The sequence below is a fragment of the Cydia strobilella genome, chromosome Z, assembly GCF_947568885.1.
Source record: "Cydia strobilella chromosome Z, ilCydStro3.1, whole genome shotgun sequence".
Classification (NCBI taxonomy): domain Eukaryota; kingdom Metazoa; phylum Arthropoda; class Insecta; order Lepidoptera; family Tortricidae; genus Cydia; species Cydia strobilella.
The window spans coordinates 39,879,302-39,898,731 of NC_086068.1; the positions used below are offsets into that span (position 1 = coordinate 39,879,302).

At 39.1% G+C, this 19,430-nt stretch overlaps 2 protein-coding genes across 2 annotated transcripts in view; one reads left to right on the forward strand and one right to left on the reverse strand.

The window, feature by feature from the left end:
- Nucleotides 1–19,430, forward strand: part of LOC134754822 (importin-5) — a 50,369-nt gene that overhangs the window by 10,799 nt on the left and 20,140 nt on the right. Inside the window, exons 10-17 of the mRNA XM_063691241.1 lie at nucleotides 1,765–1,960; nucleotides 11,213–11,365; nucleotides 11,450–11,623; nucleotides 11,892–12,196; nucleotides 12,276–12,416; nucleotides 12,756–12,975; nucleotides 14,597–14,897; nucleotides 17,141–17,354. Of these exons, the coding sequence (XP_063547311.1) occupies nucleotides 1,765–1,960; nucleotides 11,213–11,365; nucleotides 11,450–11,623; nucleotides 11,892–12,196; nucleotides 12,276–12,416; nucleotides 12,756–12,975; nucleotides 14,597–14,897; nucleotides 17,141–17,354 (1,704 nt within the window). The remainder of the gene's footprint in view (nucleotides 1–1,764; nucleotides 1,961–11,212; nucleotides 11,366–11,449; nucleotides 11,624–11,891; nucleotides 12,197–12,275; nucleotides 12,417–12,755; nucleotides 12,976–14,596; nucleotides 14,898–17,140; nucleotides 17,355–19,430) is intronic.
- Nucleotides 7,072–7,900, reverse strand: LOC134754987 (uncharacterized). The gene has a single exon (XM_063691469.1). It carries the CDS (start codon nucleotides 7,840–7,842, stop codon nucleotides 7,072–7,074), a length of 771 nt encoding a protein of 256 aa, XP_063547539.1. The 5' UTR covers nucleotides 7,843–7,900.

The window sequence follows — 19,430 nt, forward strand, 5'->3', positions numbered from 1 at the left end:
CAACCCCATTTTTACCACCTTGGGGGATGAATTTTCAATAATGCTGAAATAAGTTTTTTTCTCTTTTAATTATATATCTTTCTATGAAGTTTCAAGTACCTAGCTTAAAATAAAATTAGGACCACGACAAAATTTCGACGTCTCTTGAGGCTTTCACGATATTGGCTATACGGATATCTATCAATAGTGTCAATACATTATACACGGCTAAAAATAAGTGCATTCCCGTTGCCAGGGGTTGCTCAACCCCTTTTTAAACACGCTGAAATCACTTTTCTTGTATTCTAATAACATGCCTTTATGCAAAGATTCAAGTCGCACACTTAAAAAAATGTTTGACCTCCATACAAACTTTCTACCCCTTTTTCACCACCTTAAGAGATGAACTTTCAAAAACGCTGAAATTACTTTTCTAGTATTTTAATAATATGCCTTTATACAAAGTTTCAAGTCCCGCACTCAAAAAAATTTATGATCTCCATACAAACTTTCAACCCCTTTTTCAGCACCTTAGGGGATGAATTTTGAAAAACCCCTTCTTAGTGGACACTAACGTCATAAAAGCTATCTATTGTGAAAAATTCAGCTCTCTAGGTCCAACGGTTTGGGCTGGGCGTCGATTTAAGTGAGTCAGTCAGCTAGGACTTTTACGTTTATTTATATATATATAGATTTTATACAATCGTGATATAATAGAGAGCTTTTCAGTCGAGTACCGTGTTTAAAAGTAAAGTTAAGGTACGAGATTGAAAAGCTTGATTATATCACTATTGTATACAATACTTTATCTACGAGACAAAAAAATAATACTTTCAACTAGTAAAATCATATAGGTAAACAAACCAAAAGTATACAGCTAAGATACGCGAGCTGCCGCGGCCCGCGATACTCGTACGCGCCCCGGCCGCCGGGCCCGGCGCCGCCGGCGGGTTGGTCAACGACACCTCGTAACTCATGAGGCCCTGGTACCTGCTCCGCGCTAAATTCAATTTTAAAACAGTTTTTTTTCTCGATTTTGGCCACCGTAGCGTATGGAGACTAACAAGCAACGCTAAGCGGTTTTCGTAGGGTATGGATGTTGCTATATGAAGGGTGTCACATGCGCGTTTCTGACTTATGAAGCAATTGTTTCTACTACAACATAAAATAAAATGTTTTTGTTGGCCAACCAATCACAAAGCAGATGCGACGCAGCAGCGTGTTTAAGTAGGCTAATTTGCCTTGAATCTAGTCTCCTTAAACAAGAAATATTTTATCGAAATGTATGAAGTTCTATTTTCAAAAATTTTATAATTGACTAAACCGTATCGATAAAATTCTTATGCTTGAGTCGGAAGTGCCATAGACTATCCAACGTTGAAAAGAGTAAGGTTGTAGTGTTGCATATGAAGTTGTAATACACAGATTATACTCGATGAGTAGAAAAATACATTTTTTGATATTTTTATTTTTAGTTTTAGTCGTGTGTCGATAGATGGCAGTGAATTTACTGTGGCTACAAAATTTACTATGACAGTATTGCTCTATCCTATTATATCCTCTTTGGCAATAGGCTACGTAACATAATATCGCGGGCGTTTTAGCAATGGATTTTCGTAAAATATTGACGACCAAGGAATGGGCTTGAGCTGCGCGTCACATGCCGCGGTTTTTATTCTGAATATTACAATTATTATGATATGCATGTGTTATATTATATCCTTAGTAATAAGTAATAATAAGACATGCATACATTACAAAGCTAATATAATAATTCTGTTTCAGTTGATTGAACACGGCAGAAAGCTCGTACTTGAACAAGTTGTGACTACAATTGCTTCTATTGCTGACACAGTTGAGAAAGACTTCGTGCCGTATTACGACCGTTTCATGCCGTGCCTTAAATATATTATCGCTAATGCGACCACTCCAGAGCTGAAGATGCTTCGAGGAAAAACCATTGAATGTGTTAGTCTTATTGGTAAGATGTCAATGATATTCTTATATTCATTCTTTTATAGTTAATTACCTATGTCATTTTCATACATCGGGGTTCTCGGTGCGGGAATGATTTGAGTAAGAGTAGAGATAAACAGACGGGTTAGTCTGAGATAACATCATATTATGCCTAATCAGGCGTGGCTCACTCCGCGATTTCGTCGAGTCGCTACAAGTACATGCGGCCCACACCAGTCACCAATTTTGGTGTCTAGCCATAATAGTCGCCGCGCACCACTACGGAACCAGGGATGTTACGAATATTCGCATCCGCAACCGCGGAACTTCCGCATTATTTTCCACATCCGCATCCGAATAAAATCGATGCGAAGCTTAATGCGGATGCCGATGTGGAACAGGTAGGTACAGGAACATCTTGTAAGTGCAAGGTAATTTCGTCATTAGCCAATAGGAATCTCGTTACGTTTTTGTGATTCGTCGATCGAGCACTAGCACGTTTTTTATGTGCCTAATCTCGACATCCGCATCCGCGGATGTGAGCCTTTAAAAGCAGATTTAAAAGATCTGCATTTGCATCCACAGATGTCAAAAAATCGGCATCCGCAACGTCCTTGTACGGAACGGACGCCCGTTTGCGCATGCGCCACCTAGCGGTCATATCTGTCGTATTAGACGCGTTTTGTTGGGGAGTGAATCTTCTGTACCTAATACTTTTATTTATTCTGTGGCCTAATGAATAACGACCTCTCTGTGAATGTTATACACACCAAAGAGGATATAATAAGATAGAGTGGTACTGTCATAGTAAATTTTGTAACCCCAGTAAATTCACTGCCATCTATCGAGCTTAAAACTAAAAATGAAGATTTATAAAAATACGATAAAATGTATTTAAATATGGATAAATGTTTTTTTTAATTTGCATTAATTATTTTTATGATTTTGACCCATGTTCTTTCACTGATATGCGTTAAAATTGTTAAATAACAAACGAAACCGTCAACGCCATCTATACGACAGTAGGCCAAAGCTAGTAGCGCCCTCTGATCGAGAATCAAATTTTCGAGGCACGTTTTTGCCTTAGACTGTATCCATCTATTACGGAGTTATATCTATCTTTGTACACACTGATACAATTTTATTTTCACCACACAAACTCGTAAAAAAAAAACGGAAAAGAATGTTGTCAAAGTCAAAGTCAATATAATCTTTATTCAAATAGGCCTAGCAACAAGCACTTTTAAATTGTCAAGTTTTAAATATTACCTTAATAGTAGTAGTAGTAGTAGTAAATCACTTTATTGTACAAAACAAAAATTGATAACATGAAATTCATATAAATTTAGGTACAAAGGCGAGCTTATCCCTATAAGGGATTTCTTCCAGCTAACCTTAGAGTAAATGAGTGGAAAATTCGAATTAGATAGATAGACAAACTTACAGAACGTACAATAATATTTAAGAAGGAAAACTACAATATTAACGTCTACGAATAACTAAAATACATCAATTGCATTATGCAATAAAATAAATATGTACTAGCATACATAAATATATAGTACTAAATAAATATTAAATAAATATATATATATATATATATATAATATATAAATAATATATATATATATTAGCACTCAACCAAATCACAGTTCGTGGGAAAGCCAAAGCTTTTTCAGATTAACTTTGAGTGATGCTACAGACCGGGACCGTTTGAGCGACAGGGGCAACTCGTTCCACAACTTCACCGCGCGCACTGTGAATGAATTTGCGTACGTTCGAGACTTATTCGAAGGGATAGCAAGCGTAAGATTAGCACTAGAACGTAAGCGGTGATCACTTCCTTCAGCCAGATAGTTAAATCTCTCGGTTAGGTAAGATGGGGAACAGGGGTTGAAGAGTATGTTGAAAAGCAACGACAGAACATGCACATCCCTGCGCTGGCGGATCGGTAACCACCCGAGCTGCTTACGAAAATTAGAAATGTGGTCGTATTTACGGAGGCCATACACATACCTGATACAGACACTTTGTAAGCGCTCAAGTTTATTCAGCAATTCCTCATTAAGATCCAAGAACGCAATGTCACCATAGTCTAGTAGAGGGAGCAAGAGAGAGCGGGCAAGAGTCAGTTTGGTACGAAGAGGGAGGAAATTCTGAAGTCGTCGAAGAGAGTGTAGGGAACCAAAAATTTTTTTACTCACCTCAGCCACGTGGGGTTCCCAGGAAAGCGTCTGGTCCATGATGACACCCAAATTTCGGACAGTAGAGGAAAAGGGGATTTTAGTCCCATCAAAAAAAATGTCAGGTATCACCATGTCTGAGAGCTTAGCTACATAGTAAGGGCCACCAATGACAATTGCCTGCGACTTCTGGGCATTAATCTTCAAACCGAATTTGCACGCCCAATCCCGTATGGACTCTAAATCAGAATTGATTTGAGTAATCATTGAAGCAAGATCATCTATATTAGCCGCTGCATAAATCTGTAGGTCGTCCGCGTAAAGATGGTATGATGACGTAAGTGCTTTCGTGATACCATTAATGAAAATAGAAAAAAGAAGTGGCGAAAGTACTCCTCCTTGCGGGACGCCAGCGGAAAGCTCACACCAGTCGGACAGCTTGTCGTCGACTCTGACACGCTGGCGTCTGCCAGTAAGGTAGCTACGAAACCAGGATAAAGTGGTTTGGGATATGTTAAGACTGCTGAGTGTGCCCAGAAGGATGTCAAAGTCCACTGTGTTAAAGGCACTACTGAAGTCGAGAAGAACAAGGACAGTTAGCATTTTGCACTCTATATTAAACCGGATGTCGTCGGTGACTTTAACTAAAGCGGTGACTGTGCTGTGCCCGGGGCGGAATCCAGATTGGAATGAGTTAAATAACAAATTTCTATTAAGATAGGATAGGAGACGGCGATTAACATAATGTTCAATAATTTTTGATACTACAGGAAGAATGGAAATAGGACGATATTGGGAGAAAGAAGCAGGAATGGAGGTTTTCGGTAGAGGGGTGACATGGGCACACTTCCAGGAAGCCGGAAACGTGCCCGTGGATAGGGAAAAATTTATAATGTTGGAAATGATAGGAGAGATGAAATCCGCCGCGAGCATGAGCATATCTACACTGAGGTTATCGTCACCGACGGCTTTCGACTTGATAGTTTTGAGGATTGCTTGTGTCTCTAGTGCAGAAATACAGCCGAGCTCAAAAAATTCTAAATTGGAGTTAGATGTAGTAGTCGCAAGAAGCGATAAGGTGGAACTTTTAACTGACGGATCAAGTGTTACCGGCGAAATACTGAAAAATTGATTAATACCGTTTACATCGAGAAAACTAGAGCAACTTGATTGAGATTTGCCCAAGCCAAGGGATTTTAAAAACTTCCATAACTTCGCAGGGGGACAGTCTTCAATTGAGCTGTGAATGTATCGACGCTTTGACTCCCTACAGACTTTGTTGCAGCGGTTACGCAGTGACAGATACTTCTGGCGATTATCATCAGAGGGATTCAATCGAAATTTTACGCGGGCTCGATCTCGCTTGGCCATCAGTAGTTTAATATCCGGCGTAAGCCACGGCGCAGGAAAGTGTTTAACGCGCATAGGTTTCAACGGCGCATATTTGTCAAAAGTCGCAAGCAACATATCATTAAAAGCCCTCACCCTCATGTCTATATCTGCAAGACGATCTAACCCTTGCCAATCTGCACTAGATAAGTCAGCATAAAAGGCTTGCAAATCCAAGTCCCGCAGGTTTCGCCGCATTATAATTTTGTGCTTTCGTTTTGGAGGACGGATTTTAAAAGCAGCGTATATTAAATCATGGTTGGAGAAGCCAGCAGCATTAAACTGACCATGAAAGGAAACTAAGTCTGGAGAAGAGGTAATAATGAGGTCTAGTAAAGAGGGAGGGCCGTTATGCGGGAAATGTGTAGCTGTGAGAGGTAAAACGCTTAGGTTTAAGGACGAAGCAAGAGAATAAAGTTTAGAGGAGCGGAGATCATTTTTAAGGAGGCAGGTGTTAAAATCGCCCATGAGAATACTATGGTCAAACTGAGGGGTTATATCAGCTAATGTATCATACAGAGCATCGAAATAATTTATGTTGGAAGAAGGGCTGTAAACAACGCCTAGAAGAATTTTGGAATGATGTAAGGTGACTTCTACAAAAAGATGCTCGGCAGAGTTCGAATAGACTGATGGTGACTGTGCGACTATCCTACAAGCAAGGTTACTTCTAATATAAATGGCGACACCACCACCGCGGACGGCTCCCGATCCACCCCCACTAGTGCCGGTCCGGTCGTTCCGTATCAAACAAAACCCTGGCAATGGATAATACGTAGAAGGTAGAGAAGGTTTCAGCCACGACTCTGAAATGAGAATAGCGTGAATATTATTGTTGGACTCGAAGGCCGAGAGTAGTTCATGGTAGTGTGCCGGCACACTTTGCGCATTGATGTGAACAACATTAAAGTTTTTGCCTGAAGAGTTAAATGTGTGTTGCAGACGTTCACCCAAATCAGGCACGTCTGACGCATCACTCAAAGAATCATAAAGGCTAGAAGAAGAGAGAGAGAAAAACTCGCTGTCTAAACTATTATTTAAAACGTTTGACATTGTATATACAATGTGGTTGAGTACTATTTATAAGAATATATATATATCGTATAAGTATAATATGAAATAAATATATAAAAAACCTAGTAAGTACTATTAACAGTAACTTATTTAGTAGTATACCGCCTCATTTGCTCGCCAGCAGCTACCTATTATAAATTATATAAATAAAAAACAGAAATGAAACAGGAACAAGCACAAGCACAGCAATAAAAATAATTAAGCAGAAACTAAAATATACAGAAAAATACACCTCATCGAAGCACGAACAAAACGGTGGAAACGTCAACTGTCAAAGTGACAGCACAAGGTAGGCTAACAAATCGTGTTTATTTATAATGAAGCTAAGTGTTTTAAATGTACCGCTGCAAAAAACTAAAGTGATTTTGTAATATACACAAATATAAGGGGAACCTTTGGTTATGTGACGTCATAGCAAAATTAGACAAATCAAAAGTAACACGTTGATTGCCACCGACACAGAAACAACGAACACTAACAAAGCATGTTTTCAACGCTTGCCGACACCGCGGCCCGCAGCAGACCTCGCTTGGCGTGATGGTCTCGGTGCAACCGCCGCCGATGATGCCTTCACTCCCGCCACTTCTGCCGACTCTGACCGCACTCCTCCAACGGCTTCAGTAGCACAAGCCGGGGCCGGTAACGCCTCCAACTCCGCCAGCGTAACAACCTTGCGGCGCACCCCGTCGTGGCACTGCACTACTATGCGCCCATCACTCGTCCAACTGCCCTTGACGCCATACCGCTTGCGGGCCTCCAGAAATACTGCATGCCGGGTGCTAGTGAGAAACTCAGACAGAGTTCTACCTGAGCCTTTCAGCAACTTCTTAGCGGCCCAGACTGCATCTCTAATCCTGTGACAGCTGAACTTAAGAAGGATAGGCCGGGGCTTTGATGGCGTCAAATTGCTTCCCAGCCGATAGCAACCCATGAGAGTTACTCCCTCCACCTTTAAGGTCTGTTGGAGAATGTCCACCGCTACAGCTGAAGTGTCTTCGCCTTGCGCCTCAGGTACACCATGAAGGAGAAGAATACCGGCTCGGGAACGAGACTCCATGTCCTCAAGGGTTCTCGACACGAATTCCATTTGATTTTGGAGACTCGACACAGCTTTGCAAACAAAATCTTTAAATGCACTGTACTCGCCTGGCAGCGCTTCTGTCCCCTGGGTGGCCACAGAACTCTCAAAAGAGGCCATCCGCGACTCGAACATGGCCTTCATGCCGTCAATGCTCTTTTGAAGCTTCGCCAAGTGATCCATTTTGTCTTTTACAGGTGTTTTCACTAACGTTGACCTTTGAACTTTAGTGCTAATGACAGTGAGATGTTGATAGTGTGAATAAAAAGTGATGATAACTGCTGTGGGTGCAAACAAGGTGCGATATATCACATGTAAGCGATTTTTACATTAATACAATGTAAATTACTAATTTTTCTATTTTAAATTATATCTGTACAATTTTGACGTGTTGTTTGTTTGACTACCCACACTTAGTATTTTCTTAATCTAAATATCAGAGCAATTTATTGATGCAGTTATTATTATTCTTAAAAACATTGAATTATTATAGATATGTCAAACTTAATAATAAGAATTCACAAAAGGATCGTCAAATACCAAAATTGTATAAAAAATACTAGTCTAGAAACTTTCTAGAATAAAAATCTAAATGTCAAAAAATACAGATTACCTAATATAGGTATTCATTGAATTATCAATTTCATCATTATTAACACAATAATAAATAATTAATTATTTTCAATCACAATCCCACGGTGTTTCATCATTCATGTAGTCTTGTGTGCTATAATAGGCTTTAGAGATAAGTTTACGTTTTACATATTTTTTAAATTTATTAACAGAGAATTCAGTGATGATATTTGGAAGTTTATTATAAAATCTTACACAGTTACCCATGAATGATTTTTTAATTTTATGGAGCCGAGTGAAGGTTACTGCAAGCTTATGCTTATTTCTAGTATTAATGTTATGTTAAAACAGTTTTTCTTAAAACTGGCAATGTTTTTATGTACATACAGAATATTCTCATAAATATATTGACAGTGCACTGTCATTATGTCAATTTCCTTAAATTAAATTAGTCTCTATGGTTCATTTTATATATTGCTCGAATAGCCCTCTTCTGCAGAACAAAAATGGTATTTATCTCTGAAGCACCACCCCACAGTAAAATACCATATGACATAACGCTATGGAAGTAACTAAAATATACTAATCGAGCTGTTTTCACATCAGTTAACTGACGGATTTTGCTCACTGCAAAAGCTGCAGAACTCAGTCTATTCGAAAGAGTATCAATATGGGGACCCCATTGGAGTTTAGAATCTAAAGTTATACCAAGAAAAACTGTACTATCAACCAATTCCAATTCCTCGTCCTTCACAATGACACTTGTTTGCACATGCCTTACGTTACTACTAGTGACAAACTTAATACATTTAGTCTTTTTCTCATTTAACAATAAGTTATTAACATTGAACCAATTTACTACTTCTGAAATAGCATCGTTTACATCACTGTAAGCTTGCTGCTGTCGTTTGACTTTGAAAATAAGTGAGGTATCGTCTGCAAACAATACTATATCATGGTGGGTCTTTACAAGGTATGGCAGGTCATTAATGTAGATAAGGAACAGGAACGGCCCCAATATTGATCCCTGCGGTACACCCATAGAGACCAATGACCCCGGTGATCGTTGTCCATTCACATCGACCCTTTGTATTCTACCGTGTAAGTAGGACTTAATTAAATTCAGTGCCGATCCTCTTACTCCATAAAAGTGCAGTTTCCTGATCAATGTTTCATGACAGACGCAATCGAAGGCCTTAGATAAATCACAGAAGATACCCAAAGCATCATGCGACTCCTCCCAGACATCGAAGATCTGTTTAATTAGCTCAACACCAGCGTCGGTTGTTGAGCGACCCCGTGTAAAACCAAATTGATTGTTATGCATTAAAATATAACTGCCAAGTCAGGCGCTACAACTTCTATTAAGGATTTGACAGCATGGACAGATACTCCCCAGAGGTCACTAGTTTTTTTGACATTAATTGATTTAAACGCCTTTATTATATCTGAGGCACTCACAGGTTCAAAATGAAGGTCTCTACTATATTCTGGGACATTATCTTCTAACAATGTAACGGCAGACGAGGGTGATGAATTTAAGTCCTTGGTTGTGGAAACTGGTACCTCGGTGAAGAATTTTTCAAATTCTGTTGCCACATCTAAACTGGAGTCTACAATTTTATCATCAATTTTCAGTTTAAGATCATTCATTCTTTGTGTTGATCTACCAGTCTCCACATTAATTACTTTCCACGTTGTTTTAATTATATCGGAGCTATTTTTTATTTTTTGGCTTAAATAATTACGCTTAGCAATATGGCAATCTATTTTAAATTTCTTCGAATATTGTTTGACATGTTCCTTAAATTCGTCACTTGTATTAAACCGCCGTTCCTCATACAAGGCATACAATGCACGTCTTCGTTGATGTAGCTCTGCAGTAGCCCACTCACTAAAAACTGATGCATCACTAACCATGACTGATTTTGAAGTAAATATCGCATTAAAATTTTCCATAAAAGTGTGAAAGAATGAATTATACATATTATTCGGACTCATGTTGGAAGACAGAAAGGGTAGCGCCTGAATTAAATTTTGTTTCATTCTTTCCACGCGGTCAGAGGTTACTGGTACAAAAGTTATTTGTTTTCTCAAGGTATTTTGTCATGTATGGAACTAAGTCTGTTGCAATTATCCACAAGAGTGGCAAAGCAATTTTATGCAAATTTTGACTTGATTTCTGATGTCAGTGAGTAGAATTGACTTTTAAATGATTATTTTGAATGATAGGTATTAAATAACGTTCATTTGGATTTCATTTCAAATGTTCTGTAGTAAATATTTTCCTAGCATTGTTGTGGTAATAAAAATGTGTTTCACTTGGTAGCAAAGTTTGTTTAAATAATTATAAAAGATATTATTTTTTAATTTAATCTTTTAATTATTAATTAGGTAGAAACCTGCTAGAGTACAATCTGTTTTTTTTTTAAGTCAATACCTACTCTGGCTAATGTCAAACATTCCCGCACCGAAAACCCCGATGTATGGTTATTTTTGTTAGGACCCTTCCGCATCACACGAGACGGTTTTGCTACGCTGGAATACTCCTAAAGAGTAAAAAAAAAACAATAAACGATATTTGATTTATACTTATATATAGTTGGTCAAGCAAATCTTGTCAGTAAATAAGAACAAAAAAAAACTATACTCATCCTTTTCTTTTGGGTGTTAGTACTAGTGTAAGACAAAGATAGTATGATTCTCTCTGTCTATGTTTGAAATAAGACAGTCCTTTGACAAACTATATACCTATATTAAACGTTTGAGAAAAACACTATACATACATCGGCGTGAAAACGGGTTGTCGGCCTCATAACTATCCGGCCTCACTACGTTCGTTCCTTCCCGGCCTCTGTAGTAATGTACTATTACTGAATTTTGCTTGTCACTTGAGTAGGCATTGCTGACATTGCATGCCCCATGCTCCTTTTGAAATCTAGAGTACATATATTGACTTGAAAACTTTCTTGCATCACAGGTTTGGCTGTAGGTGAAGATAAATTCTTGGTGGATGCTTCTGATGTAATGGATCTCCTTCTGAAGACCCACACTGAAGGCGAGCAGCTGCCTGCTGATGACCCGCAGACCTCATACCTTATTTCAGCTTGGTCACGCATTTGCAGGATTATGGGTATATAATATAAACTTCACTACCTACACTTTTTTTTACCATGTTTTGAATTAAAAAGCTAAACAATAATGTTGTTAATTGTAGGCAAGAACTTTGCGCAGTACCTGCCCATGGTAATGGAACCAGTGATGCGCACGGCGGCCATGAAGCCGGAGGTGGCGCTGCTCGACAACGACGACCTCGAGACCATCGAGGGCAACCTCGACTGGCACTTCATCTCCCTTGGGGAGCAGCAGAACTTTGGCATCAAAACTGCAGGTACTCAACACCCGTGTTCTTCTTAATAAGGGCATATTGTTATGTGCACACCACACTTTAGTTTCGAGGTGTGTCACTGCCAAGATATGCAATATCATATCAGTTAGAGGATTTCGCTAACACCAACCTTCATAGGATGGAAGTCAGATAGTAGCCCTCTACACATTTGAACACTAACTAGAATAGAATTATATATGCATTCAATTGTATTACGTTACCTTGTATTGTATTGTATATTAATTAGTTATGTATGTATGTATGGTTGAAGGGCTTGAAGATAAAGCGTCCGCGTGTGACATGCTCGTGTGTTACGCTCGCGAGCTGAAGGAAGCGTTTGCCGAGTACGCCGAGGACGTGGTCAAACTAATGGTGCCGATGTTGAAGTTCTACTTCCATGACGGAGTGCGCACGGCGGCCGCCGAATCTTTGCCCTACTTGCTGGAGTGCGCGCGCATCAGAGGACATCAGTATATAGAGGGCATGTGGGCTTACATTCTGCCAGAACTGCTTAAGGCTATTGATTCTGAACCAGAGCAAGAAGTACAAGTCGAACTTCTGAACAGCTTGGCCAAGGTTGGTTTATCAAAATACTTTGATAAAAATAAATGGAGATGGCAAAAGAGTATGTTAAATGATTGCATATTTGTTACAGTGCATAGAACTGTTGGGCACTGGTTGTCTTGGTGAAGACACAATGGCAGAAGTGCTTCGCATCCTCAATAAATTGCTGACGGAGCATTTTGAGCGCGCCACAGAACGTAGACAAAAGCGTGCAGACGAAGATTATGACGAGGTATTCTATTACATTTTTTGATCTATGGATGGTTTTTATCGTATAAAGGTACGGAACTACACATTAGGCGTTGCCTGACACGCACTTGGCCTGTATTTTTAGTTCGTTCAAAAAACTACATACATGAATTAATAAAAAATGCAGTTTGTCTTTTGAGTTACATTTTTATCACTCTACTTGCATTACCTTACATTACATTACCTTTCGTATGCCTTGTCACTTGCTTGTTGTATCCGTATTAAATTATTAATCGCTTGTAATAATTAAAAACTTAAAGGTTACTAATTCCTTTATTGTAAGTAAACATGTTAAACAATTATATGTTAAACAACATGACAGGTGGTAGAAGAGCAACTAGCCGACGAGGACAACGAGGATGTATACGGGCTGTCACGCGTGGCCGACGTCCTGCACGCGTTGCTCTCCGCGTACCGCGACACTTTCTTCCCGCACCTAGATACACTCCTGCCGCACCTGGTGGGGCTCATGGCACCCGGCCGCCCGTACTCCGACCGCCAATGGGCTATTTGTATATTCGATGACGTCATCGAGTTCGGAGGTATGCTTCCTTCAACATATGATTGCATACTTACAGCTTACAGTACCGGCCAATAATATAATATCACCTCCATGTTTTTACGGGATAACTTTTTAGGGTTTCGTAGCCAAATGGCAAAAAACGGAACCCTTATTTATTTATTTTTATTTATTTATTGAAAACACATTTACATGACATTACAGTGTAAAACTAATGCGCCATTAAAGTTAATTACATTTAAATTACAACTAGTACTATGATATATTTACAACACTAAATTACTACAGTTGAGCACCTATCATCCATCCTCTCACAAAACCTCGGACATTCACTGCACACAGCCGTCCATCGCCACGCAAACATATCGCAGTCAGTAGCTGATGTCAGGAGCGCATTTAATAGTGTGAGAGCACGAAGAAGTGGCGAGTTCTTACGCGACACAGTGCGAGCCGCCGGCACTGCCAATAAGTCGCGTCGGCGGGGCCTGAGAGCCATCCTGGGAACGTCAGGGACAAACAGTCGTACCAGGCGGCACACAGCTCTGGGCAGTCTGACTCGCCACGCAGGACCCGTAAAGCCGTAGTCAATAAAGAAAAGTTTCGCCTGACCTCTAACGAGTTGTAACCGAGGGTCCCTAACAAGAATTTGGATTGGTCATGTCTGTCTGTCTGTCTGTCCGTCCGTCCGTATGTCACAGCCACTTTTTTCCAAAACTATAAGAACTATACTGTTGAAACTTGGTAAGTAGATGTACTGTGAACCGCGTTAAGATTTTCACACAAAAATAGAAAAAAAAAGCAATAAATTTTGGGGTTCCCCATACTTAGAACTGAAACTCAAAAACATTTTTTTTTTTTCATCAAACCCATACGTGTGGGGTATCTATGGATAGGTCTTCAAAAATGATATTGAGGTTTCTAAATTGAATAGTTTGCGCGAGAGACACTTCCAAAGTGGTAAAGTGTGTGTGCGTGTGTGTGTGTGTGTGTGTGTGTGTGCGTGTGTGTGTGTGTGTGTCCTGTAACTTCTAAAATGAGAGAATGATAAAACTAAAAAAAATATATGATGTACATTACCATGAAAACTTCCACCGGAAATTTCACGTCATATATCGTAAACCGCAATTTACCTTTCACTCACGTTTCACATAAAAAATGCTTAAATTGTGTAATGTACGGAACCCTCGGTGCGCAAGTCCGACTCGCACTTGGCCGATTTTTTTTATATTTGTGAGTTACTTCCACCTCACTGCTTTAGGTAGTCTAGTAGTATTCCTTAGTACGGGCGATGAGAAAAATTGGTCTCATATAATGGTTTTTTCAGTTTTTTTTTTTTTAATGTATTGTCAACTTCATTTTTTACTAAGAGGTTTTTTAGTAATATGATGAGTATCCTATTGTAATTTACAGTATTTCATTGCAGTATTCATCATATATAGGTATTTGTATAAAATGGCTAGTAAAATATACAATCTACAAACTAACCTATATTGTTTACTCTGTACAAGCTCATACCAAAACACTAACACTCAAAGGTGATATATATTATTGGCCGATAGCGGTACTGTATCATGTATGTGGTATGTGATGAGTAATTCCATACATATAGTGTTTGTTTGACATTGCCCCTGTCCCTGTCTCAGGTCCAGCATGTGTGAAGTACCAAGACATTTTCCTCGAGCCGATGCTTAATGGTCTCTGCTCTGCGGAGGCGGAGGTACGGCAAGCGGCGGCGTACGGTTGCGGAGTGCTCGCGCAGTTTGGTGGCCCACAGTTCGCAGACGCGTGCGCTAGGGCAGTACCGCAACTCGCAGCTATTGTTGCCGAGCCCGACGCCCGCTCTGTTGAAAAAGTTAACGCAACCGAAAACGCTATATCTGCGGTCACCAAAATAATCAAATACAATCATTCTAAAATTAACAGGGATGAAATTATCAGGCATTGGTAAGTTTAAACGGTTTTTAGGGGATATTACTGCAATGTTCTGCCACAAGAATGCAGGACTAGCCTTTTTATTAAACCATAGAGTAACTTATACATACTATAACAGGTTTTTGACAAGTTTTCAGAGATAATAAAATATGACATTGATGCATCAAGGCGGTTTGCTTATAGAGGACCTACCGGGAAACGCGAATCCGAAAATTCGCTATTTGCCTCTTTATCGCTCGAATATGCAAGAGTGACAGAGATGTTAGATAAAGAAATTTTCTTGTTTCACGATAGACCCTCAGATTGTGGTAGTGGCGCCCTGGCGCCCCCTACGCAGAGTTTAGCGTAATATTCCCTATTGGCATCACGTTTTATTTTATCTATTTAAATATTAGAACACTCGATTTTAGACTTCAATAAAATCAAAATCGTTTAATTGTTCAACATAGTACATAAATACAGGTCTTATAATAGTTACTAGCTTTTGCCCGCGACTTTGTCTGCCTGGAATCAGTAACATCAGCTAGAGTAAGTTTAGCGCCTGGATAAAGTGTAATAGCAATCATTCAATTTGAGCATAAGCTTAATTGCTTGTCATTAATTATCAGACAATTCATTAAATCTCTAAATTTCACCCCCCCTTTCCACTCTCTTTAGGGATGATTTCCGACATAAAAACTATCCTATCCTATGGGGGAAGGCCCCGGGGCTGAAACTATCTCTATGCCAAGTCAGGCCTATGGAACTCTCCGCGCGAGCTCGGAATTATACCTACGAATCGCCTCATTCGCCTCCCGTTCACGGTAGATAAGCTAGCCAGTTGGTTGCCACACGCGCTCACGGACGCACGTCACCGCGCGCCGCACTGGCAATTTTTACGATAGTTACAAGCTACGTGGGTACTTACTATTGAATTTATTTAATTTAACATGTAGTGTTTATTATTGTTACGACAAATTTATAGTTAGATATCTACCTTTATTCATGGGTTCTCTATTATAGTAGGAGATACGTTATATATGATCGACCTTCACCCATACGTCTGACGGATGAAACTTATATTTTATGAAAGAAAATATCTGACTGATCCTAACCAGGCTTAGTGCCCCCTCTGGGTTGGAAGGTCAGATGGCAGTCGCTTTCGTAAAAACTAGTGCCTACGTCAATTCTTAGGATTAGTTGTCAAGCGGACCCCAGGCTCCCAGGAGCCGTGGTAAAATGCCGGGATAACGTGAGGAAGAAGAAGGTAATTTTATTGCGAATACAATGGTATAGGGTTGCCTGCAAAAATCCGGTCAAAAATAAAAAAATGTTGTTCAAAGCCCCGTATTTATTTTGAAAGACCTATCCAACGACACCCCACACCATAGGGTTGAAACGATAAAAAAATTGTCAAACACATTTTGTTTCTTTCAAAGCGATTATTTCCGAAAATATTCACATTATCAAAATTTGTTTTTCTAAAACCCCTATTTATTAGACCTATCCAACGACATCCGACATCATAGGGTTGAAACGAAACAAAAAATCCTTACATAAATTTTGTTTCTTTCGAGGCGATTATTTCCGAAAATATTCACTTTATCAACAATTGATTTTTGAAAACCTGTATTCATTTTAAAAGACCTATCCAACAATATCCGGCACTATATGTTTCAAATGAAAAAAAAATCCTTACATACATTTTGTTTCTTTCGAAGGGATTATTTCCGAAAATATTCACTTTCAAATTTTAGCCACAGTCAAATTTAATAACAGATCACTAAGAGGAGAAAAAAAAATCATAGGTACATTATATAAAAGTAAAACAGTTGTAAATGAATGATTAAAATACATAATTTAAGATTTAGATTTCATTTTATTTCACTCCGCTGTTAGAAATGATAAAATACCTACTGGTATTTATTATTTCTAAGCGTCGGCAACCCTAGCGTTGTGCCGGTGCGCGCGGTGCGGGGAGCGGCGCGCTGAAGGTCACTCCATTGTATTTTTGTGTAGGTATCAAAATTGTAGGTATTTGCGTTTTCTTTGAGAGATAAGTATCTGTTCGTAAAATATAATCTGTGGCCAAATTTCAACTAAATCGGTTCAGCTGTTTAAGCGTGAAGAGGTAACACACGGACAGACTTTCGCATTTATAATATTAGTATGGATAATATTACTGTTGTAAAAATGAAATGTGCATGTAAAATATGTGTGATCAAATAACAAGAGAGCAAATGAATGAGAGTAATAAAGAAAAGTATAAATTGTAGGTTAACATGGCTGCCAGTGGTAGAGGACACGGAGGAAGCGCCGCACGTGTACTCGTTGCTGTGCGAGCTGGCCGCGAGCGGGCACCCGGCGCTGGAGGCCCCCGACGCGCCGCAGCGGGTCATCGCCCTGCTGGCCGAGGCTTTCTTGCGGGACGCCGTGCCCGACGACAACCCCGTTTATGCGCAAATGGTTGCCCTACTTAGGCAAATTCAGGTCAGCGAAATGAACTTCTTATTCTTTTTTGGAAGTGAATTTTCTTTTTGATACGGGAAAAAGCCAATGAACTCGCGACACTGTGACGGTAACCGACACCGACAGTACCGACACCTCTGTATATAAGTATCTACTACTTTATTTGTCTATAAAATAAGATTCATTCATTATCGGACTTAGGTCACAATAGGCATGATGACAGTAATTAAAACTCACTAAAATATTATACTTATTTAATGACTTTAGTCGTAGAATACGAAAAACGCATTTATTTTTTTTATATTTGGCGAGATTGGTAAATGTTTATTAAAATAAAATTACAACATACGCAAGTCCGCCATGATTCGGTGAACACCAATCAGAGCGAATGACGTCATGTTCATGTAAACATACCTATATATGCAAAGTACTGAAAGTACTAGTTCTGCTATTTTATTTACGATTCACGGATTCAATTTAGTTTAAATCGAATATTAACTAATAACTTCATGTCATGAGTCATGGAACAAGGATTTACCAAGGCAAACAGTGTGCTAATTTGCCTACAATCAATGTGATGATGCTTGGAGAGTTTTTACAATAAAACGCGAAGACTTTTGTTCAGCAGAATTTAGAAATGTCAAAAGTTCCTTTTAAGTACAATAAACAATATTTATAATTATATAAAAATCATACTCATTTAAGTAATTATCTAAATCCAAATCCTGTAAAATCGCTTTTTATGTGTATTCCATAGCAGGTTAATATTAGAATTTGTCATACCTATTAAAGACAACGCTGGTGCAATGTTTTGAAACCTAACCTTAAAAAACTACTCTCATGCAACTTTTATATTAAAGTTACGCCTCAAACAAGATAGATACTGTTATTAGGTATAGAAACTAAAAAAATAATTTAATTAATAATTATTCACAAAAATAAAGATGAGTCTTAGGCAATACGGCTATTTAAGCTATAGACCGCGGGCCAGGAACAGAGGAAACCTAAACGGTTGGCATTTTGGCTAGGCACCCTGGTCATCTGGAAAGCGAAAGACACAAGGAACTCGTTTCTACTACTTATTTTAGAGGCCAGCTACAGATTTGGTTTTAATGTAAATTATATTATAGATACCTAAACGGTTGGCATCTTGGCTAGGCACCTTGGTCATTTGGAAAGGGAAAGACATACGTAACCCGATTCTACTACCCATCCAGAGGCCAGCTACAGATTTGGTTTTAATGTAAACTATAGGTACCTAAACGGTTGGCATCTTGGCTAGGCACCCTGGTCTTCTAGAAAGCGAAAGACACAAGGAACGCGTTTCTACGACCTATTTTAGAGGCCATCTACAGATTTGGTTTTAATGTAAATTATATTCTAGGCACCTAAACGGTTGGCATCTTGGCTAGGCACCTTGGTCATCTGGAAAGGGAAAGACATACGGAACCCGTTTCTACCACCCATTCAGAGGCCAGCTACAGATTTGGTTTTAATGTAAACTATAGGTACCTAAACGGTTCTCGGCATCTTGGCTAGGCACCCTGAACAGACCCGATCACCTAGGCGAAAAAATTTAATATTTGTGCTATAAAATGTACCTATGATCACATTGATCACCTAAAGATCAAGATTTTCTAATCGCAGATACACCACTTCTCGGAACTAGCTCGCTGGGTACGAACCACGGAGTAGGATGGAGATGGCAAGTGGGCGTTCCCGTCTATCCGACAGTTAGTAGCGACCGACTCACTTTATGCACAGACTATGCTCAGTTGTTGTGTAAACTTCATGCTCGAGTGACATTCACGTCGTACGTACGCTCGTCTAACAAAAATTGATAATTAAAATTAAAATGCCGTATTGTGCAGTATTAAGCTGCAGAAATCACAGCGGTTTAAAAAATCTTTCACGTGGGGGTATTTCCTATCACCGGTGGTTATTTATTTAAATATAATCCGATAAATACGAAAAATCTGTTTCTTTTGCATTATTTACGAATGTTCGTTAAGTAAATCTATATTTTATCAGTTAGAACTTAGAGTTCACAATCCTTTGTCACTATTCTTTACGTTTATCTGGAATATTCGCTATCCT

Bases quoted from the DNA above. Each gene is read 5' to 3' on its own strand.
- LOC134754987 (XM_063691469.1), bottom strand. From the start codon at position 7,842: ATGGATCACTTGGCGAAGCTTCAAAAGAGCATTGACGGCATGAAGGCC.